Genomic DNA, 23,958 nt, shown 5'->3' with positions numbered 1-23,958 from the left:
TTCTCATTTTCTTCTTCTTTTTTTAATATAGGCATTTTAGGGCAATAAATTTCCCTCTCAGCACCCCCTTTTATGCATCCCATAAGTTTCGGTATGTTGTGTTCTCATTTTGATTTGCCTCAAGATATTTAGATATTTCTCTTGTAACTTCTTCCTTGACCCACTGGCTGTTGAAGAGTGTGTTGCTTAGCTTCGATACATTTGTGAATTTTCCCAACTTCTGCCTGTTAGATTTCCAACTTATTTTCATTAGGTAGGTCTGAGAAAGTATTTTTTATCATTTCAATCTTTTAAAATGTGTCGACACTTGCTTTGCCACCCAACATATGGTCTGTCCTGCAGAATGGTCCATGAGTAGTTGAGAAAAATGTGTACACTGCTGTCATTGAGAGTAATGGTCTATAAATTTCTGTTAAATCTGGTCCATTTATCTTACCGTTCAAACTTTCTGTTTCCTTATTGATCCTTTGTCCAGATTTTCTATCCATTGATGAGAGCAGTGTATTGAAGTCTCCAAATCTTATTATACAGATGTCTCTCTCCCTCAGTGTTGTCAGTGTTTGCCTCATGTATTTTAGGAGACTCTGGTTTGGTGCATAAATATTTATAATTGTTATGTCTTCTTGATGAATTGTCCCTTTTATTAATACATAGTGTCCTTCTTTGTCTGTTTGATTTACTTTACATTTGATGTCTAATTTGTCTGAGAGTATTAAAGTTACCCCTGATCTTTTCTGGTTGTTGTTTGCATGAAATATCATTTTCCAATCTTTAGCATTACATTTTTTGTTCTTGGGTCTAAAGTGAGTCTCTTGTAGATATCATATAGATGAGTCCTGTTTTTAATCTATTCTGCCAGTCTATATCTTCTGATTGGGGAGTTTAATCCATTAACATTTAATGTTATTACTGTAAAGGCAGTATTTTCTTCTACATTTTGTCTTTTGGATTTTATATATCATATCTTTTTTCTCCCTCTCTCTTTGTATACTTCCCAATAGTCTCATTTCTACACTCTCTCAAGACCTCTCACGCCTGTCTTTTTCATATCTGCCTGTAGTGCTCCCTTTAGTATTTCTTATAGAGCAGGTCTCTTGTTCACAAATTCTCTCAGTATCTGTTTGTCGGAAAATATTTTCAACTCTCCCTAATTTTTGAAGGGCAGTTTTGCTGGATATAGGAGATTTGGATTTCTTCATTGGTAGTTTTTCCATTTTAAGCATCTTAAATATATCATGCCAAATGCCTTCTTGCCTCCATGATTTCTGCTAGTAAATCCATACATAAGCTTATTGAGCTTCCCTTGTATGTGATAGGTTATTTTTCTTTTACTGCTTTCAGAATCCTCTTTTTGTCTTTGACATTTGATGATCTTATTAGTAATGCCTTGGAGTGGGTTTATTTGTATCTATTCTGTTTGGGGTACACTGTACTTCTTGGATCTATAATTTTATGTCTTCCATAAGAGTTGGCAAATTTTCAGTGATTATTTCTTCCATTATTATTTGTGGCCTTTTCCCCTTATCTTCTTCTGTAGCACCCATAAAATGTATATTCAAGCACTTCATGTTGTTATTCAATTATTTGACTCTGCTCCTATTTTTTCATTCTTTCCCTATCTGTTATTTTGTGAGTAGGATTTCAGAGGTCCTTTCCTCTCATTCACTAATCCTTTATTCTGTCTCTTCAAATGTGCTGTTGAATGTTTATATTGTATTTGTCAGCTTTTCTATTGTGATTTTCATTCCCATAACGTCTGCCATTTGTTTTTCAAGCTTTCAAGTTTTTCTATATGGTCACATAGTGCCTTCTGTACATCCTTCATCTCTTTTGCCAGATTTTCCTTCACCTCATTGATGTGATTTGATTTAGCAATATTTGTCCTGGTTTATTCCATTTACTATAATGTTTCCAAGGTCCATCCATGTTGTGGCATGTATCAGAACATCATTCCTTTTTATGGCTGAATAGTATTCCATTGTATGGATATACCACATCTCTTTATCCATTTATCTGCTGGTGGATGCAGGATTGTTTCCAACTTTTTGTTTACTGTGAATATGCTATTATGAATATGATTGTGCAAGTTAACTTGCTTTTAATAGGATCACTGTCATTGTTGCGCTGAGCATAAATTGAAAAGGGGAAATAACAGAAACAGACTTTTCAGAGCTCTTGCAAGAATCCAAGCTGGGGGTGGACCAAGGTGGCAGTGTGAATGTGGTGAGAAGCAGTTGAATTCTAGATATATTTTGATGGTATAGCCAAGAGAATTTGCTTACTTATTAGACGTGGGGTGTGAGATGGAGGAGGCAAGATTCCCTCCAAGGGATTTGACGTAAGAATGATGGTTACATTAACTGGGATTAGACATTGAATTCATTTCTACATTTACCTATTCCCAACCATATTCCAAAAATGTTGGAGATTAAGTAGTCAAGCGCTTTCTGTAATTCCAGTGACATCTTTCTCTTTCCCCATGCTATTTGCCTGCTGTGCATGGAATAGCCCAACTCCATAGGAGTTGGTTTTATCACACTGATCTCAAGGCTAAAAGGGAGATGTCATATTTTCCCTCAGTTTTCATAAATTCAGATCAAAGTTGCCATAGTTGTGTATCCAGCCTACTCAGACATATACTCCTTATTTCTCTACTTTCAAAAAAAATCAATTTTGCTTACTTACTTGCTTACTTTTTCCTGGTGGGAATACTATGCTTTGATATTTTCAGAGAGTTTTAAAGATTTTAATCTGTAATCTTACATTTTGTTTACTTTTTGCATTTTAATTCATTTAAATGTTGGTAATGATAACTAATAGCTATATGCAATACTGTACTTTGAAATGGGTTTAAAGTTTTTGTAAAATTTTTAACCACTATTGTGAAAAATGGATAGGCCCAAGCTAGAATAAATCACTTCCATTATTGTAAACCTTGACAAAAAAATCAGTCACCAATTTATTGAGCACTAACTGCTGCAAAACATTAGGTTCAAACATGAAAGTAACTGGAAAATCAGACATGATATTATAATATATACCATGATACAGGAAGTACATAAGTATTGTGGTAGTAACAAGGAGTTAAAAATTAAATTTAACTAGAACCATCTGTGGACAGATGGTATTTGAGCTGAACCCTGATTTATTCTTCTATGTATAGTAGGAGGGCCCATATATAAATAGAAGAGGAGGTGAAGGACATAATTCCTTCTAAATAGAAACATATATAAGGGGGGAAATCTGTTGGTTATAAAAGTAGTTCCTGGGTATCAGAGGCAGTCTCATAGTGTGGCTAGGTAAGATAAATATGACAATTCATGGATTGGGAACTTTGGCTCACTCTTAGATATCCCTCTCACTCTAACTCATTGCACAGTACAAATAGCAAGCTCTCACCCTACATTTAAATAAACAAATAAAAATACTATAAATGAATGAATCAAGTATTTAATCAATTCTTGAAACTAGACTTCAAAAGACTTCTTTCATTTTTTTCTATCTGTCCCACAAGTTGAGTGGATGGCAAATAAGAATTGGACAGCAGTGATTGATTTTGTATTTACTTGCTTTGCTCACTTGCAGGAAGGTGACCTCTCATTTTTTATCTTCTTGCTCCTCATCTACCTATTCATTATCATTACTAACCTCATGATCTTCTTTGTTATCAATCTGGAGTTCCACATCCACAGCCCTATGCATCTCTATCTATGTCCTCTTTCTTGGGGATCTGGTATACCGTGGCAAGCATCCCCAAGATGTTCTCCAACCTCATCAGTGAGCAGAAAACCCAGCTGGCTGCCCCCTGAAGATGTATTTCTTTCACTTCCATGGCATTACTGAGGTTTGCCTGTTCACCCCCATGGCTATGGACAGATACCTGGCTAGGTACAACCCCTTCCACTACCTCACACAACCATGACACTGCGGCTCTACCCTCAGCTGACTGTAGGTTGTTACTTCTATGACTTCTTCACACCACTCCCTGAGGTTGCCTGGATGTCCATATTATCATTTTGTGCCTCAAATAAAATTCAGAATACTTCCTATGACTAATCCTATTAAATCTGTCATGTACAGACTTGGGCACAACACTGTGGACTTCACATGAGCTGTGCAGATCATCACAGCTGTAATGCTTGTGGCTTTGTACTTTGTCCACAGCACTATAGTAATCCCATCTACCTGCTGAAAGGTCTTTTCTACATGGGCCTCTCACCTTGTACTTTCTTGATATTTTCTGGAAGTAGCTCTGATGTACCTATGCTTGTCTGCCAAGTACCCTGTTTTTCTGGGGCCCAGCTACCAGCCTTATTTTTGTCTAAGAAATAAAAACATCTAGGAAGCCATCAAAGACCACCTGTGCCAATCTACTACATACATACATCATATCAAAGAAGACAAAATATGTACCTATTCATTGAGGAATTGTACCTATACCAGTATGTATATTAATGTTTCAGTGTGTTGGTTGCTGTTGTGTTTATTTTCGCTGTGCATGAAATGTTAATGAGAAATTCAGCCATTCTGACTATTTCTGTGAATTTAGTAAGTATCTTCAGAGGTTGATTTACCATAGAATTCAAAGCAAGTGGGATAAAAACTCAGTTTGCGGGCTTAGTCTTTCTTTGATTCCAACGGGAATAACATAAAAAGATGCCTCTGTTCTGAAGTCTTCTCTAAGAGTTTGAAACAGAAATAAACACATGCTTTTCTCAATGCTTCTATAACACATTTCTTAAGCCTCTGTTTACATGATTTTTATCCAATCTTATATCACAGTTCACGCATTATATGTCTCTCTAATTTGTATGCTTCTTGACAGTAGGTGTTTTATTTTGGTTATCTCTATATTCCCAATGCTTGGTAAAATGTATTATCCATAGAAACACTCAATTATGGTTTGTTGAATGAGTGAATGAGTAATCAGGGGCCATCTTTGTCCCTTAAAGTTGTGAATTATGGAAATACTTACGCTATTTTCAGTTTCAACAGAGAATTGTGGGGTACGGGATAGAAAATTGATTAAAAAAAAGATACATATAGCATATTTACACATAAAGGGAATTTTTAATAGTGAAATGAAGCCAGAGTACAGATAATCCACTTAAATTATTATAACAAGCATATATTTAGATGTTGAATAGGACTTTCTGGGAATCCAGTCCTTTATATATAATAATTAAACCTCATTGTTTAGGCATGGTTATGAAGGAAATAATAGATTAGTCATGGTCTTCAGCTCTATTTCCTAGTTTCCATTATTCTGAGAGATCATAATTTTCAGTCAAGCTCTTTGTAAGTTTATTTCCCTGAGTGAGACCAAATCATCAAATACGTTTTCTTTATGAGGTTTTAAATGATTTAGGCTTATATGTGTCTTGGGATTGCTCTACCCAGAGATAATCATTAGTGTATTTCATCAAGCAGTTTATGTAAGACTTGCTAAAGTTACATTGCAAATCATTCCTTAGGAGGTAAGTACTTAGCTTTATGAGAAATTCTCCCATATCAGCTCTCTTCCCTTTACATTCTAATTTTCAAAATTAATGATGCAGAATGAAATCTATGGCTTGAAGTAGTTAAAACAAACATGGTAGGTATTATTTAAATGGGTTAACAATACTCATTATTTTATTTTGTAGACAAATGTAAAGTGCTGTTTTAATATACCACCTAAATGAGACATAACAATTCTCTGGAATAAGAAGGTTAGTTATTACTATCCCAACTATATGTTTAATAAAATGAAAGTACATTTCTAAGAATCATCTGGTCATTAAATGGTGGAAGAAAGACTTCATTAGATGTTTACATTTTAAATCCAATGTACTTTTTTATTATCCCAGGATGTCTTTAATTTCAATTACATAGTTTAATATAGAAAGAAAATATCATGTTTTCCTTACTCATTGCAGTAAAACCAAGTTAATGAAACTGAAAAAAAAAATTTCAATTAAATAAGGGAGAGTGAGTTATGTTGAGAGTAGGGAAAGGAAAGAGTTCTATTGTTTGATTAGAGAATTGCAAACTCAAGAAAATAACCTTAGAGGAGTTGGCATGGTAAGAGTTAAAGTGGGTAGAGTTAATTGCAAAATACCTTTTTACTTTTGAGTGATAATTATCTACTATTTGGACTGATTTAGGGAACAAAAATAGGAAAATTTTAAATGATAATGAATTCCTGGGGGAAAAAAAAGTAAATTTCAAAATATCAAAATAACAATGACCCTATTCCATAGAAAAACGTTTATTTTTACTTCAAGTTGGCATATTTGACCTCGTTAGTAAATGAGCTAAGAAAGTTGGACTTCAAAAAAAGTCCATAGTAAAGAAAACACCAATTTTAATGATCCAGGTTATAGCCAACCTAGAATTTTTTGGATATAAAGCGTCTCCTGGGGGGTTCTGAGCCTTGGAGGAGACAATCAAACACATTGCTCCATTCTGATGCCTAAGAAAAGGCTGTGACAAGCTGAGCAGTGCTGATTAAACTGCTGTGCGTAGTACAGATCTGCCCAGAACAGATAACCATGGGCAAATACAAGAGCGCTCCAAATTACCCCCACCCGTTAAAACTGTACAAGACTTCTTTTTAATGAAGCTGCCTGTGATCATCTCTAACTTACCCTGTAGCTTCTCTCACTTTTCTACACTGCAGCATACATTTTTGTAGAGGGTATATGTTCCCATACCTTCAAAGTGTCTGCCATTAATTTTTCACCTTGGTCTTTATCCAGTTGTCCTTGTGGCCTAAAATCCAATAAGCACAAGGATCCTGTCTCCTCTATCTGAATATTTACTTAATCAGGATCTCTATGATTCTTCAAAGATAATAGACGTGACAAGTAGAAGGTCACAGGTCCAAGGCTTAAGCCACCCAAGGGTAAGAATTTATCATTATTCTCTTTCATACATCCCAAAGAGGTGTCCTGATACTTGTACTAAAAATGGTGAGGATGCTCAGAGACTGGAGAGTCTCAAACTCAGGAACTGGGAGGACAGGGTTGAAAAGAATAATAGCTAGAAGGCAAAGAGAGCTACCATTGCCGTGGTTCTTTCCCGGCTGCAATGACTGAAAACTCAGAGAGCAGAGAACCATTCTGCTGTGATATGTCACCCTCTCTCCTGAGTGTCTTCTGTGGACTTCCATTTTGCTACCTTGCTTTTAGAGACTTGGTTTCATCCATTTTTAAATTTTATTTCATGAGATAACCATGTCTATTGGTTGAGCCATTTTATTTCTTTGGCCACAAATTTTCCACGCGGTGGGACTATTGATAAGATGATCTGGAACAGGGAAACCAGAAATATTGATGGGCTAAGAGAAAATTGACTAAGAAAAGAAGCGGGGTGGCATGGTGGTTGTATGGACATGCACTTGACTTTGTTTAAACACTTACTAACCAAATAGCCATCAGGCTTTAGCTCTTAAAGACTGTTTTCTTATTTTTTAAAAGATGGGGATAATACCTGTTTTGCAGAATTTTCTGAAAATTAGAAACTAATTGTGTAAATATACAAATTAACATTTGGCAGATACTAATAGTGGCTCTTATCTCTTGGATAAAGATAAAATAATTTCTCATCCCCATCAATGCTAACAAGACGGTGCTTTGCTCCTGTGATATAGTGCATTTTCTGACTTGTGCTCTAGTCACACTTGATAGCAATACAATGAAATTATCTAGAAAAACAAAACAATACTACAGTCTCAAGAAAAGAGGTTAAAATCTCTAAGCTTCTCCAGATGAGATGGTCCAGGAGCAGTGGAAACAAGAAATATGGCATTGATCTCTGGTTGGCCATGACAGCTGGGTTATTCAAATTGTATTGACATTGAAGTGATGTTTGGCATGGAGAGGCCCTCTGCTCTGTCAGAAGGTCTGAAACCATCCCACTATTTTCTAAGTGTTTGTTTGGCTTGCTTTGGTAAAGTTGCCTTAAAGAACTAAGCCATTGGAAAAGAATTTCTGCTTCCTTCTTACTCCATTGAAAAAAATACATATATTTTCAATGTTTTCAAAGTTTTATGACTTTCATTACATGGTTTGCAAATGAGTTGTCCTGATTTTTGTTCCATGATATAAAAATCAACATACTCATATATCTTCCTTTTTTTCTTACTAATATTCCATCTAAAGACCTTTCATTTTTTGAAGTCCTTTTGAGAAACTTTGAGAACCAGAGTCCAAAAAAATCTGCCAAGTCACCCAGCATCTGTAAAAATTAGCAGCTGCCTCAGCTCTGTCTCCAAAAGATAAAGTCGATTGTTTATGGCTGGTACAATTCTGGGCCCAAGCAGGAGGCAGGAGGCTGCTACTGCTTTGTGTGTGTGTGTCTGCCACATATTCAACATTTTTTGTCTTCTCTATCTGAATTAGACTAGACAGTTCCACGTGAATTGTCTTTCTCTGTTTTTGGATACATTTTATCTTGTCAGGTTCTAGATCTTAAGGAAAAATGGAGCACCTTTCAAAGGAAACCGTGAGTGCAGAATTCTCTCTAGTGTAATCTGCTGTTAATATATGTTAATACATTCAAATAATATATGTTAATATGTTCAAAGTTGTCTCCTTTGAACTTTCTGTACTATTTTGACAGGGACATTAGGAATTGATGTTTGGTTTTTAAGAAATAAAAAAAAAGTTTAATTTTAACTCTCTGTGAATGTCTCACTTTAAGCAATGGTCTTGAGCTTATGTCTATGCAGCAACAATTTCCAGCAATGATCTGTTTAAGTTGATTCAAATAGAGAACAAATAGGTAGCTTGGAACAAAATAATATCCAGTTAAAGACGTGAGTCTCCATAGAATGCTTTAGTTCTATGACCTTACTAGCAATGACCATCTACAGAGTAAAATTATATTTAGAAGAAGTTAATATAAACTCTATAATGATTTCTGGCAGAGGTAAGCTAGGGGATACTGGGCTAAAATTCAGGTGAATGGAGGGACCCCATAGGGTTTTTACTAAGTATTGTAATAGATTGAATAACTTGGTAGGAAAGTGATATTTTATGTTGTTTAACAATACAAGATTTTGTGTTCCAAAAGCCAATTACTGAGATCTTAGTAATTTGAAATTTACTATAATCGGGTAGAAGATGGGATGAACTAATGATTTGTAGTGTCTGTAACAAAGCAAACTACGAGAATAAACAATATAAGAAGTACAATTTTTAAGTATGATGAAGACAAACTTTCCAAACTCCTTGTGTATAATATCAATTGGTAAGTTAATTGCAAGCCAATCTTAATTATACATTAAATTAATGCCAACACCTTTTTAGCCTCTAAAAGCAATGAAATTGCAATCCTGTTCTTCATTTAAAATTTTCTTATTTACTAATTTAAATTTGTTTTTGATTATTAGTCCAAATTAATTCTATTTATAGAACTTGATAAATATTGTCATAAAGTTATGTGAAAAGTTGGAAGTCTAAGAATTATTAACCTAAATGGTAACTGTATATGTTTTAAAACAATATGAATATGGTACAGTCCTTCTGATAACATTTAACCCTCTTCTGTAGACTTTAAGATCTCTGAACATAACTCAACATTAGCAAATGTCTTGAGAAGTATAAAACAGGCAGCAAAATAGATATTCGAGAATTAGTAGTAGACAGTAACTTTTTGACTTGCAGATTCCGGAGAGTGCTGGGCCTAAGGTGCTGGAAACAGCAGAACAGATCCAAGAGAGGCGTCAGGAGGTCTTGACACGGTACCAAAGGTTCAAGGAGCTGGTCGTTGAGAGGGGTCAGAAGCTTCAAGAGTCTTATCACTACCAGGTTTTCAGAAGGGATGCAGATGACCTGGAGAAGTGGATCTTGGAGAAACTGAAGATTGCAGGCGAAAAGAGCTATGAAGACCCAACTAACATACAGGTCATTTTTTTCCATTGAGTTTCCTAGACCTTAGGCTCTTCAGGAGGGAAAATAGTTTTTATTTAAGTTAATGTTGAGGGATAAGCATGGGTACAATCATACACCATTTAAGAAAACAAAACACAAAAATAATCTAGTGAAGTGAAAAGTTAAAGGATCTGAGTTAAGAGAAAATTTAAAGATGCTTTTCTCATTATTACATAGTTGGATAAGACTTTGGAGAGTGAGACTGAAAAAATAAAAATCAAAGAGAAGAAGGAAACAGTTTGTGAGTTCTGAAAAAGCCCAAAACTGTTTTTCATAATAAACTTCTTTTCAAACTTACACTCTTGTAATATAAGCATATATCTGAGTGTATACATTTATATTAGGGTGATGTTGTAAAAGAAAGATTAAGCTATCTGTATGGGGCAGTAATTCTGGCTCTAAACAGTCCATGTCTTCAATGTTTTAATCTTCAGAGTCTTATTCATAAAGAAAGTTGTCATTCTAGATAGCATTCACTGGATGTAATACTTATCTGTAGTTAAATTATGGGCAAAATAATCAGTTGACCTACACTTCAAGGTATTTTTGACCCACAATATGACTTTAATATTTGGTGGCTTTAGGATAGAATTAAGGTGAAGTGATATCAATGCTTCTGAAGTATCTGCTCTCCATTCCCCTCAAAAGGGTATGAATTAACCAATATAACAAATTTTTCCAAATGGCTCACCATGATCCCTGTGAAATCCAAATGAAACATCTCAAAGGGAGGAAGTGCTCTATCTGCTTAGGTAGCACAGTCATGGTGAGAAGAAAAAGTTACACACCTAAAAAAAGCAATTGATGTTGGATATGAAGCACCTGCAAGGAGAATAAAGTGATGTCTTTTAAATGGATTTGGTCATATATGACAATAAAAATAGAGTTTGGCATGCAATAGCCTCTCAATTTAAAAAAATCCATTATTATAATTATCATCTTCCTCATTTTGCTCTTTTCTTAATAGCACGTAGTTATTTCTCTTTTCTGAAGAGAAGAAGCACTACGTCCTACTCTTGTATTCCTACAGAAGTCAGTTGAGCCTTTAAAATAATAAGGCATTTACTGGGATTTCTCAAAAAGCAGTGGGGAGAGGAGAAGGCCCAATTGCATGGTCTTTGATTTTGAGCCTGGTACTCTTTGAAAACCTATACATAGTGGCTATATCTGGAGTAACCATTTATTTTAGGATGTGAGTGTCCCAACTATGGTCCTGCTATTTCCAGGTTGATTAATAAGTAGGTCTGCCTGGAAGCGAGGGAAGAACAAAAGGACTGTGCTGTAGTCTAGACTTCATCAACCATAAACCATAAACTCTGGTTTCTAAACTTTAGGGAAAATATCAAAAACATGAAGCCTTCCAAGCAGAGGTGCACGCAAAATCAAGGGTCATCCGTGAACTGGAAGAAATCAGGGAAATCCGATTTGCTGAGGGGCATTTTGCCCATGAGGACACCAAGGTATAAATGAGGTAGAGCTCTTGAAAACAGATTTCTAATTGCTGTTTATATTATTAGAGTTTTAGTACTTATACCCAATATAACCTTGATATACCTTGCTGGAACAGGGTTCTTGCCTGGTATCTTCTACTTGGGCTGGGGCAGGAAAGATGATGAGATTTCCTTATGCTTCTTTGGGTAAGTGGGGGGAGAAGCTATACTACAAAAGCTCCATTGAATAGAAACACATACTAGTCATGCCACAGCAGGATATTTTGACTCAAAATCAAGATCCACTCCCAAGCTTATTTCACATTTCCCAGGTGAACTGTCTTCCCCAAATGTCCTTTCTAATTCTATCTTCTGACCTTGGGGGGGTCCTTGTGTCTTATCCTGCTTCACACAATAGTTGCCCTTCCCTTTGGGTCTTCTCTGAAGATTTTCTCCTTTTGTGCATGATGCCTGTTTCTCTTTACACTCCATATCCTACCACTACTATTGTAGCTCTCCAAACTCTCTTTTGCTCATTTCAGGAAGCTCCTAAAATATGATGCATTCATGAAATCTTCCCTGAATACCTTTTAACTGAGGATCACCATCATTACAACATTCATTTACCATTCTAGAATCCATCATAAATGTAGCAGCTATGTTCTGACTTAATCCGTGTGCACTTCTAACATGTTTGTGTTGATACAACCAATTCAGGATATTTTAGGGATGACTGGATTGCTCTTTTGTGGGGTACATGGTCCGGGAATTGAACCTAGGTCTCCCACATGAAAGTTGAGCATTCTACCACTGAACCACCCTTGCACTCTGGATAACTGGATTTTTAACTGTATATTTTTAAATTGTCAAAACAAATTCCTATTACCTATTTTAAGATTGGCGCTTGTCTTTCTATATTTAGTATATATATTCTAAACCACTTTGTATTAGAAGAATCTGTAAAGAGAAAATTAAAACAATTTTATTGATATGAAATTTAAAAAATTATTATTTAGCTTTGTGTGTCACCGATCCCCTACATAAATCAAAATTTTTAAGAAATGATTGCAACATCTTCACATCACAGTGATTCTTAGAATCCCTGAGGCTATGTTGGACAGCATCACTTCGGTGTTCAGAGAAAAGTAGAGTCCATATGCTACCTTGAGCAAGGGAGTGATTGAAAAATATAGGATTCTTGAAGACGTCACAGATGATAACTTCAGTTTTATGAGATATCTGATACATACTCTTCTGTGCTAATGTGTCATTCAAAGGTCTAAACTATTTAGTCTCTAAATACTCTTACTGCTTTGGTGCCATGGATTTCCTTATAACCCAGCAAATTGTAATTCTTCCTTTCTGGCAATCAGTTCATGCTGTTTCCTCTGTCCCTTTGCCACCTCTGCTTACTGAGCTTGAAATATCCCCTGCCTATCACGTGCCTGTCAAAAATCTATTTGTTCTTCAAGGATCAGCTCAATGGCTCAGTTCCATAAAAGGCATTCTTCCATCGTATTGTTTGTCATCATTGCGTCCTCTAAAACCCCAAAGGATTTCTTGAAAAATCTTTTATGGTTTGGGTTAATAGCTCTTCACATACATGTTCTATTCCCTTCTTTAAATATTTCTTGAGCAATTAATGCCCAAGAGAACAAAAGAAAGATTATTTATCCATGTGCCTCTCTGCCTGAATCTTTGAACTCCACAGCCCCTGTGGTTGAGCGCTTGTGCTTCTCCTCCCCAAAGGTCCATCTTGAGGAACTGCGCCGCCTGTGGGACCTGCTGATAGAACTGACCAATGAGAAAGGCATTCTGCTGCTGCAGGTCCTGCAGCTCCAGCTGTACTTACAGGAATGTGCCGACATCTTGGAATGGATTGGAGACAAGGTATGAGAATGAACAGCATACATACAGAACCTTCCACTCCTCTGTCTTAGGCACCCCAAAGCAATGCAGGCTTTTGTAATGAACTCAGGATCTCTTGTTCCCGGACTTTGTGTCTTAGAGGTGGGAGGGGTTTTGTCAAAGATTTGGAGTTATTCTGGAGGCTTTTTTACTTTGTAGGAAGTGGGTCTGCACTTATGGATCTGAATATGGAGAAGGAAAGACTTACACAAAGACTGAACCTTGGAAGATGATTTAATCTTGCTTTCCTCCCCTTCTACTTTACATTATTCTTGACTTCTCATGGGTTTTTGTTTTTACCTAGGGCTAGAATAAGAATATCACCATCTCATTTCCTAACCCCTAGTTCCTCAATGTCTGTAAACACAGAGATTTCTATTTTTCTACTTGATGAACAATCCTATCCATAGTACTGAAGATTTATCCAAGCGAGTGCCTTCAAACAATGCTTTTGTAGATACAATATGTTGAAATGAGTAGGCCCAAGATAATTTTATTACTCATATTCTAAAATGCAAAAATGGCTGCTTCCAGGGACCCTGTCCAACAATGCCTCTCTGGAGCATACTGTCCTCTAGGTTAGGGAGCCATCTCAGGAAGTACAGGCCTACTTCTGGTTCTACCTGGAAGAAGTTTTTCCAGTAACTTTGTTCCCAGTTATTTAGGGAATATGGGCAGGTATCTTGGATTTTGACCTGCAGGAATTACTAAATGTTTTCTGGTGACTCAATAAAACTTTCTCTGTTTACAGGAGGCTATAGTGACATCAGTGGAGCTGGGTAAAGACTGGGAGCGCACGGAGATTCTTCATAAGAAGTTTGAAGAATTCCAAGTGGAACTGGCAGCTCGAAAGGAGAGAGTGGATAGAGTGAACCAATATGCCAATGAGTGTGCTAAGGTGAGGCAAAAGCAAGAGTCACTTCAGAGAAAGGGCTCCAATCTTCAAGAAAGACCTTTTCCCAATTTTAGGTGGAATATGGGGAATATGGCAAATAGTGGACAGAGAGACAAATATCTCTGCAGTAACATGCCCTGAGAAGTCTCCTCTCCCCTCTGGATTTGTCACTTATTAGTCCAGAGAAATGGGGTGGGGCAGGTGAGTGTGTTTGTGTATATGTAGGGGAATTAATCTGCAATGAGGTAGTTCTTTCACTGTGTGGGGCACTGATTACTCACGTCTATGCAACACTCTCTTCATAAAAATGAACAAAAATAATGTAGCAGAGAATATAAAATAAGGTTGCATTTGGGGATGCATTATAAGATTATTTTGGAGAGAGAAGAAATAGAGGAAGATTTATCTTAGTTGACTTACGAAAATGTAAATGTGAAGTCTCTGAGCAGACAAAGGCTAATTATAGGAATAAATGACCCTAGTATGTATAAGAAAACTGGGAAGCCAGTCTGATTTTATATATGTATTTATACATAAAGTAAAGAAACTCCAACATTTCACTCTACTGTGTGTCCCCATTTATGGTTTCATTTCATTATGACTGCAGCTCTATAGTGGAGCCATGATTGCAGGATAAATAGGATAGAAATAGGAAAAAATAGTCCATGTCTTTCAGTTTTTCTCAGGCCACATATCCAATATACAGTTCCTAAGTTTCCTCCCTCTGCCAATTTTCTCAAATTGGAAATGATTTCAGTTATCTATTTTTCTATTGCCATCTAAAACTACTACCAAAAAACTTAAAACAACAAACAATTCATGATTCAGTGAATCAGATATTTGGGTTTCTCAGCTGGTCAATTCTTCTTGTCTCACCTGTTTTATGATATTCTCATAAAACGGCAGTAATATGGTGGCAGCTGGTTGAAGGACCTAAGATGGCCTGTCTCCTATGGCTGGACCTTGGAAAGGACATCGAAGGCTTTCCCTATGTGATCTATGGGATTCCTCAGTATTCAGTAGACTGTGCTTCTTTCTATGTCAGTGTTCCAAGAGGATGAGAATAGACCTAAAGGTTTCTAAGGCTTAAGACCTAGAGTTCATAGAATTTCACTTATGTGACACTCTTTTGGTACAAGCAAGTCACAAGACCATCTCAGAATTAAAGGGTGAGGAAACAGACTCCAGTTCTTGAATAAAGGAATGACAAAATAATGTAGCTATTTTTCCTAATCTTTGTCACAGGATGCTTGTGCCCAATGCAGGTGGAGTATATCCTCTGCCTTTATAGAGTAGACTTCACTCAACTACAATAGAAAGTATCACATAATCATGAAGGAGAATGTGGACAATTTTGTCTGGAGATGCTTGAGAATGAGAATGGGAAAAATGAGGTCAGGAAGCATAGGGAGACTTGGGCATATGGCAACTCTTCAAAATCTCCTAACACCCAAATAGCATGATTCTTCTAGCTTTACCAGATATTCACAGATACCATTGTTTCAGATAGTTTGCAAAAATGCTGAAAATTTATGCCAAAATATGTGTATGCATGTGTGTTTAACTTTAGGAAGAAACTTTAGGAATAGCTTTCATTGAATTCTCAAGTTGTCAGGACCCACTCCAAAAGAATTAAGGAACATATTACTAGAATTTTGGAAAATCAAATCAGATTTCATAAAGATATTTCTGTCTTCTTTCCCTTGGTTTCCAATATTTCCAACAGTTTTGGCAAGCATCAACAAGGTATAGTTCTGAAAATAACTTCAGAGTTGGGAAACATCTGTTAGTGGGCTACTGCAATGTTGTGGGCATGGGACACAGTCTTTGGCAGGTAGGTTTCCTAGGTTTTTATGATGTGGCTCAGGTAAGAGCTAGGTGTCAGGGCTAAGGTGAAGCTCAGTGGCTGTCTACTACAGTTATTTTCCACTTCCGAAAAAGTATGGGTTGGGGGTGCGATAATATTTCAGTGATAGAATTCTTACCTATCATGCAGGAGACCCAGGTTCAATTCCTGGCCCATGCACTTTCCCAAACAAACAAACAAGTAAAAACAAATGAACAACAACAAAAAAAACCAAAGCAGAAAAAGTCAACAAATGGTGCTGCAATAAGGGGATACTTACATGGAAAAAGAATGAAAGGTGACCCTGCCACACAGCATACCAAAAAAAAGTATCGGTCAGTGTGAAATGAGAAGTGTTGAAATAATTTGAAGTGTCATCTCATGTTTACTTTGCATTGGTTTCCTCTCACAGAAAGACCATCCTAAATTGCCCTTGATTAAATCAAAGCAAGATGAGGTAAATGCTGCCTGGGATCGTCTCCATAGCCTGGCTCTGCAGCGACGTGAAACCCTATCCAATGCTGCAGACCTCCAGCGATTCAAAAGGTATGACCCTAACAAGTGCATTATGGGAAATTCTGAAATTCTCTGTCTCCTTGCCTTAGCAATTAGTGGCCAATACTTCAACACAAAACATGCATCTGACTTTGGGTCAGTGAGGTTTGGGGGATTTAAGAAAATAGTTACACACATTATAGATAAGTTGGTGGAGATGGGAACTCAAAGCAATATAAATAACAGTGACCAATTAATGATGGGAATTCTGCAGAGACAAGGAAAGTAGAATGGTATTGGACAGGGGTGAAGGTAGGTGAAGGAAGAAGAAAGGCATCTGTGAAGAGTTGTCCCTGATGTGGGAAGTACCTCTGGAGGCTCAACGACCAGGAGGCTGAGGTCACTCTTATCTAGTGGAAACCACTAGCAAGCAAGAGCTCTTTGAAATTACTTTTTGCCAGTGTTTAAGAGTGCCAGGTGGTTACTTCCTTGGGTGAACTAGGGTGGTCCTTGCTTCATACTCTGTTGCTCTGTCTACCCCAGAAAGGCTTCCATCATTTTTTGGACCTTATGAACATGTCTCATAGGGATGTGACTGAAGCCATCCAGTGGCTCAAGGAGAAGGAGCCTCTACTCACCTCTGAGGATTATGGCAAAGACCTTGTCAACTCGGAGGCCCTGTTTCACAGTCACAAGGGACTTGAGAGGAGTCTTGCAGTCATGGAAGACAAAGTAAGCTGCTGCTAGAGGAATAGTTGTTCCCTTGAGCTAGATAAGGTGATTGGTACTCATCCTGCCCAATACCATGACTCCAGAGGACCCAGTAAATTCACTCTTCTTGATGAAGAAGACATCTGTAGCACTTAAATGTACTCCTGTTCAGCCTAATTTGAATGGTTGATACTAGATACTTATTATTCTTATAAATGTGCATACACATTTAAATATTTTTGTGTTTTTGTGATCTATTTCACAATTAAAAAAGCAAAAAAGTTATCTCCAAAAATGCTTTACTGATCTCACCCAGTAAACACTCCTGTGGCCAGAGTTTTCCCGTTCATCTCACCACACTTTCTTCTGTTTAAGTTGAATCTTGTTTCTTATTTTCCTTCACTCAGTAGAAAAGGGAAGCAATTTTCTTCCCTTTTTATAATAGACTGAGGCATTTAAAGCATATCATGAAATCCATCTTTGGGTTCTCTTCTTAAACCTATAAAACCCCAACCCCTTATTTGGAGGAACATAGGCATGCTACATCTTGGAGTAAGCCTGCATTTTGAATGACTCTCATCCTTTACTTCTTCCATGCACAACTCGAGTCATCTTAAACCAATTGCTGCTGAGCACTCACAGGGGAATCAGAGAGACTCACACGCTTGTAACTTACATTACAGCCCTGCCCGTGGGTCCGCTTTCTGAAAATGGTTCCACTGTGCTGCTGCGTCTTTCACTCTTCCTTATTTTTTGTTTTGTTTTGTTTTGATTGTTTTTGTTTTTTGGTCTTCTTTCCTAAAAAACTGATAATTAAATTTCAAACTCTAGGAAACACCTGATTACAGCAGAGTACCACGAGAGGACCTTATTTTAATAAGGTCACCCACCTCCTCATTCTTGGCCTGGAGACCCTGCTCCTCAAAAATCTTTCATGCTCAAAATGACCTGGTATTGGGCAGGCAATGGCGGCACTGTGGCAGAGTTCTCGCCTGCCATGCTGGAGACCAAGTTCATTTCCCAGTGCCTGCCCATGTTAAAAAAAAAAAAATGACCTGGTACTACTAGTATGTTCTTGCCTTGTGCAACAGTATAGAGGGGTAGTAAATGGTGAACCTGGGTCTCAACCTTGCTTCTGATACTTCCTAGCTGAAAATACTTTACCTCTTAGTTTTCACATATATAATAATACTTAGTATTATTAAATGAAGAATCAAATGAGGATGTTCAATAAGAACATATGAAACATTTAGCACATTGTGAGACAAAAAGTACTAAGTAAATTATTATAGTGTATTCACATAATAATATAAATGTGTCTTTATAAACCTATCTATATTAACAAATTATTATTATTCATATTATTGTTTTGTCACAATCCTCCTGCAAAACTTTGTCAGGAGCAATAAGGATGCTTGGATAACCCTGGGTTTCTTTCTCATCTCAAAGGTGAAGGAGTTATGCGCCAAAGCAGACAAGCTGAAGCTTTCCCATCCGTCCGATGCACCTGAGATCCAGCAGATGCAGGAGGAGCTGGTCTCCATCTGGGAGCACATTCGCGCCTTGGCTACCAACAGATATGAAAAGCTGCAGGCTTCCTATTGGTGGGGAATCCTCCTCTCATTTCTATTTATGCTACAGGGCCCAGATAGAATATCAAAAGCAAAAATAAAAGAGAGAATGATGTACAGTAATGAGGACCCTGTTCCCCTCCCTGCTCTTTTAATTTTAATTCGCCAAGGAAATTCCTTTTCAGGCTGATATAATCCTGAGCTTCGATCCACCTTTCCCATCGATCTCTCCCTGGTTTCCCGTCTGTCTTTTCCTATTTGTATGGTTGTAGGATACTATGAAGTAGCCCTTGAAGCTGAAAAACATCTGAAGAAACCCTTGGATTATATGCCTTAATAGGGTTAAAAGGGAAATGTTAAGTTGTATATTTGTTAGTAGAATTAAAAAAAAATCCATGGAACTGTTCTATACAAACGGTGAACCTGAAATTAAACCATGGACTATAATTAATAGTACAGTTATAAAAATGCTCTTTCATCAATGACAACAAATGTTCCACACCAGTGCAAAGTATAAATAATAGAATGGAACATGTGAATCCTGTGTTTTATGCATGACTGTTCTGTAAACCCACAACTCTAAAAAAGAGGGAAAAAAAAACTCAGGTATCAAACATCGGGAAAAAAAATCCTCATCCTAGCAAAGGAGCTGAAATAAATTTGAAGAGGAAGAGTATCAAAACAAATCTAGAATTATTTCATGCATATAGGTCAAAATATTACAAATAAATTGAAAACTAGTTTTTTATAAGTTCATTCTTATGATTAGTCATTAAATTACCAGAAAATATTATTTATCTTATTAAGACTTAAACCAAATATGAACTTCTAATTTTTTTGAACAGGGAACTTTTTTTTTTTTAATTAATGGGTTTAAGGACAAACTACAATACATGAGATGTTCTTAATCTTAGTCACTTTCCACAAGGTGCTCCCTGTTATTTATACAACATGTGCTTATTTACTGGGCACATTGTGAGCACTTTACCCCCTTTCATTTCATGTACCCCTGGGATAGGTATGACCTGGTGGTCTTGTGCACTTAATGCCCGTGTACTTCATCACACAATAACACACTTTTCCTATGGATATACAAACTGGAATAAAGGATTTACACTTGCACCACTAAAGAAACTACAACCATAAATAGCAGGGATTATGTCAGGGGAGGGGTTAGGCTAGGGATTAGAAGGACCTGGCACATTTTAGCTCAACCCAATCTTACTCTTTGTTCAATACTCTTTCACATATGGTTTCTCCTTCCTGCCCTTTAACTCACTTTCCAACAGGTACCAGCGCTTCTTATCAGATTATGAGGAACTCTCAGGCTGGATGAAGGAGAAGACTGCTCTGATCAAAGCTGATGAGCTGCCAACAGATGTGGCTGGTGGAGAAGCCCTACTGGACAGGCATCAGCAGCATAAGGTACTGAAGAAATGTCTTCCTAGTACACGGAGTGTGGTGACCCAGTTCAATGTCAAGAATGCCATAAATCTTCCTGCTGCAACTTGAGACCTTTTGCTTTGTTTTCACAGCATGAGATTGACACTTATGATGACCGATTTCAATCTGCTGATGAGACTGGTCAAGCTCTGCTGACTGCCAAACATGAAGCCTCTGATGAAGTTCAGGAAAAGGTAATGTAGTTTAACGTGGCTTGTGGAAATGTGATTACATATTTGGTTCTTATTTAGTCCTATAATAAAACAGTAATCTTTACATGGGAAATAATAGAAGTCATTTAAATGTATTAATAATATGGACCCAACTTTATGGGCTCTTTCAAATATGTCATGCTTTAGCTAAATGAGACCCTTTAAATTCTCAGGATGTGATTTGTACTTCCTTGCCCTTGTGCCTTTATTTTGTCAATCCCTTGACTCCTACCTAATTTGAACCCCCTACTCCATTTTCCCTGGCTATATATGCTCTTTTTGATCACTTTGTCATGCTCTCCATCATATTGTAAATTCCATGAAGACTGAGTCCTGTTCATCTTTGGGTCTCACAGTGCCTAGAACAGTGCCTTGCACATGGTTACCATCTGCCCATTTTCTTCTCTCCTCTATGCAAGCTTAAATCAAACTGCTTCTCCTACACCTTGTGTGTCTCAAATTTAAAGTAAATAACTGGAAAGCTTTAAACACTCAGAATTCCACTGAATGGAGAATTTAGATCCACCATTATTCTAATTTACTAAACCACGGGAGTCTAAAGTCCTGACCCAAAAAGTTTGTGTTTCAGTCACAGTCACAAGGACTCCTCAGGATGACGCTCAAAATAAGATCTTCAGGATTTTTTTGCAGTGCCCTGGATTCCAAGTACATAGCGCCATATGATAAGTGAGGTTGAGATAACCATGGTTTGAATTCTCCCAGAACTTGTTGAAAACATTATAACATGGATTTTTGCTATTAAAGATTTTCCACAAAAGGAACAGTAAGATCTGAAGTCTTTGAAAACTTGTCCTGTTATCCTAGAATCTTGAGAATTTATGCTTACTTTTTGGTGAATTAACACGACAGCAGCTGAAATTTCTTGAGCATATGCTTGGAAAGAAACAAAGGCTTTTATCAGTTGAGAATGTCACTTTTTCTTTGATGATTGCTATTTCCAGAATAAAATGCAAAGTTCTCAGTCTGGAATTTTAAGTATTCAATGAATTTGAACTACATTAAATAGCTAGCTTTTCTGGATATTGCACTTTACTCTGGAGTATATTGTTTAATCTATCATTTGGAGCCACCAATAGTATTATGTCATTTTACAATGCTGACCCTTATCCCCTACTAACCCTGCCATTCTGGCAAAATCATTCCTATATCTTAAGATTTGCTTCTAATTTTCTAATCAGAGTTAATATTCTCTCTTCTTTCTTTATACATGTGATTTGTACTCTGTTTCGACACATTACTTTATTTGCTTAAATTTTGTAGCCTTAAGAGAAAATCCATTCCCTTTTAATTTTGTATCCTTCAAAAAGTTCTGCATTTATTAGATGCTCAGTAAATGTTGGATAAATTAAATTAATTAGATATCTTCCTGACACATTAACTCTTCCTTTCCAAAGATGGCAACCCTTGCCAACAACTGGGCTGCCCTGCTGGAACTATGGAACAAGCGTCAGCAACAATACGAGCAGTGCTTGGATTTACACCTCTTCTATCGAGACAGTGATCAAGTAGACAGTTGGATGAGCAGACAAGAGGTAATGGGAGGAGTCCAGCCAGTCTCCAGATATCCTTTATCCCATCCTACATTTATCACCATGACTACTGTCGGCACTCTCACAGCCATTTCTGTGGACCAGAGTTTATCCTAGGAATTGAAGGTTGATTCACAAAAACAGAAGATAATCCTCATCTACAAGGATCCTACAACAGACAGATATATAGAAAAATATTTAAGTACATAGCAAAAGGACTGCTATTACTACTGAACATAAGGCAAAATGAATATCAAACTGCTAAAGAATCAGAAGGAGAAAATTGTGAGGATTCAGGCAGCGTTAATCACAGATTTCCTGGAGGTGGAGAATGGTCCTTTTAAGGCAGCTCTGAGAGCTTAAATAGTACCTAGATTGGCTGGGAAAATACCATGTGGACAGACCAAGGGACATAGCTGAGAAAGTTGCTTGGGATAATGGGAATGAGAGCCTAAACTTCTGCTGCCTTTTCTCTACATGTTACTTCCCTCCCCTTTCAACACTGCTCTTCATCCCCTCACCTTCCTTCTTGGTCCCTGTTCTAGTTTGCTAGCTGCCAGAATGTAACACACCAGAGATGGATTGGCTTTTAGTAAAAGGGGATTTATTTTGTTAGTTCTTCAGAGGAAAGGCAGCTAACTTTCCACTGAGGTTCTTTCTTACGTGGGAAGGCACAGAATAGTCTCTGCTGGCCTTCTCTCCAGGCCTCTGGGTTCCAACAACTTTCCCTGAGGTGATTCCTTTCAGCACCTCCAAAGGCCTGGGCTGAGCTGCAAGTGCTGAGATGAGGTATGCCAAGCTGCTTAGACTGTGCTACATTGCACTCTCACATTTAAGCACCAGCCAATTAAGTCAAAAGTCCTTCATTGCAGCAGGCACACCTCTAGCCAACTGCAGATGTAATCAGGAACAGATGAGGTTCACGTACCATTGGCTCATGTCCACAGCAACAAAACTAGGTGCCTTCACCTGGCCAAGTTGACAACTGAATCTAACTACCACAGTCCCCATCTAAGACATATTCAAAGAAGACTGTTTCTTACCAACGAGGGATATGGGAAATGTGTCTTTTTGTCTTCTACAGGCCTTCCTGGAGAATGAAGACCTGGGAAACTCCCTGGGCAGTGTAGAAGCCCTTCTTCAAAAGCATGATGACTTTAAGGAAGCCTTTACTGCTCAGGAACAGAAGATAACAGTAAGGAATTGGCCTTAATTTGGGCATTAGATTTCATTTTTAAATAAATCTTATCATATTGCACCTGCTCCTGGAGAAAATCTCTCCTATAATGGCCAGACATGAGAATGGTTCCAAAAGGAGAATCATCCAGAAAAAACACCTCGTACCCATTCCTACTGACATATTTCTCATTCGAAATGCTTATTTAGAATGTTTCTCAGGATGTCAGGCCATTCTTTTTTTCCTGGTGAAGTACATGATTATGCCTTGCTCTTTTCTTTAGCATGAATAGAAACGATTGGATCCATATTGAATATAGAATCATTGAAATGCATTACTTAGATTGCTTTTTATCTTTTCCTTCCCTAATAATGTCCAGATTTCATTTTTTCTCTAGTAATATATCATCTGCTCTTTTTCTTTTATTATTCCTTTCTTCATCTTTATGTATCTTTTCCAATGCTACTATAGAGTTTTCCTGTGACTCTTGAGTTACAATGTCCCAGAAAACTGGCCAATATATTAGCGAAGCTCAGAGTATTCTAAGGCAGACTTTATGGGTTCAATATACAGCATGCCTTTGGCTGTCTCCTAGGATAGTGATGGCTTTAAACTCGCATACACCCACACCAACATCACTACAAGCAATAGACGCAACAATCAAATCCAAACCTTTGCTAAGAATCTTCATTCAACCGGGCTTGATATGGTCCTTTGTTAATCTATATGTCTGTCCTGTTGATATGAACTGATAAAAGTTAACAGTGTAAGATAATTTATAGTTTTCAATGTTCTATGGCTTA

At 37.2% G+C, this 23,958-nt stretch overlaps 1 protein-coding gene across 1 annotated transcript in view; it reads left to right on the top strand.

Annotated features, from left to right (window-relative positions):
• Positions 1-8,266: 8,266 nt before the first annotated feature.
• The window catches only part of SPTA1 (spectrin alpha, erythrocytic 1), a 69,410-nt gene continuing 53,718 nt past the window's right edge, over positions 8,267-23,958 (top strand). The window contains exons 1-12 of the mRNA XM_077156578.1: positions 8,267-8,487; positions 9,651-9,890; positions 11,252-11,377; positions 13,097-13,237; positions 14,007-14,153; positions 16,409-16,542; positions 17,079-17,223; positions 18,652-18,806; positions 20,063-20,198; positions 20,309-20,410; positions 21,844-21,981; positions 23,063-23,173. Coding sequence (XP_077012693.1) covers positions 8,464-8,487; positions 9,651-9,890; positions 11,252-11,377; positions 13,097-13,237; positions 14,007-14,153; positions 16,409-16,542; positions 17,079-17,223; positions 18,652-18,806; positions 20,063-20,198; positions 20,309-20,410; positions 21,844-21,981; positions 23,063-23,173 — 1,599 coding nt within the window. The 5' untranslated portion in view covers positions 8,267-8,463. The remainder of the gene's footprint in view (positions 8,488-9,650; positions 9,891-11,251; positions 11,378-13,096; positions 13,238-14,006; positions 14,154-16,408; positions 16,543-17,078; positions 17,224-18,651; positions 18,807-20,062; positions 20,199-20,308; positions 20,411-21,843; positions 21,982-23,062; positions 23,174-23,958) is intronic.

Source organism: Tamandua tetradactyla, chromosome 4 (genome assembly GCF_023851605.1).
Source record: "Tamandua tetradactyla isolate mTamTet1 chromosome 4, mTamTet1.pri, whole genome shotgun sequence".
NCBI lineage: Eukaryota > Metazoa > Chordata > Mammalia > Pilosa > Myrmecophagidae > Tamandua > Tamandua tetradactyla.
This window is presented reverse-complemented; position numbering and strand designations above follow the sequence as displayed.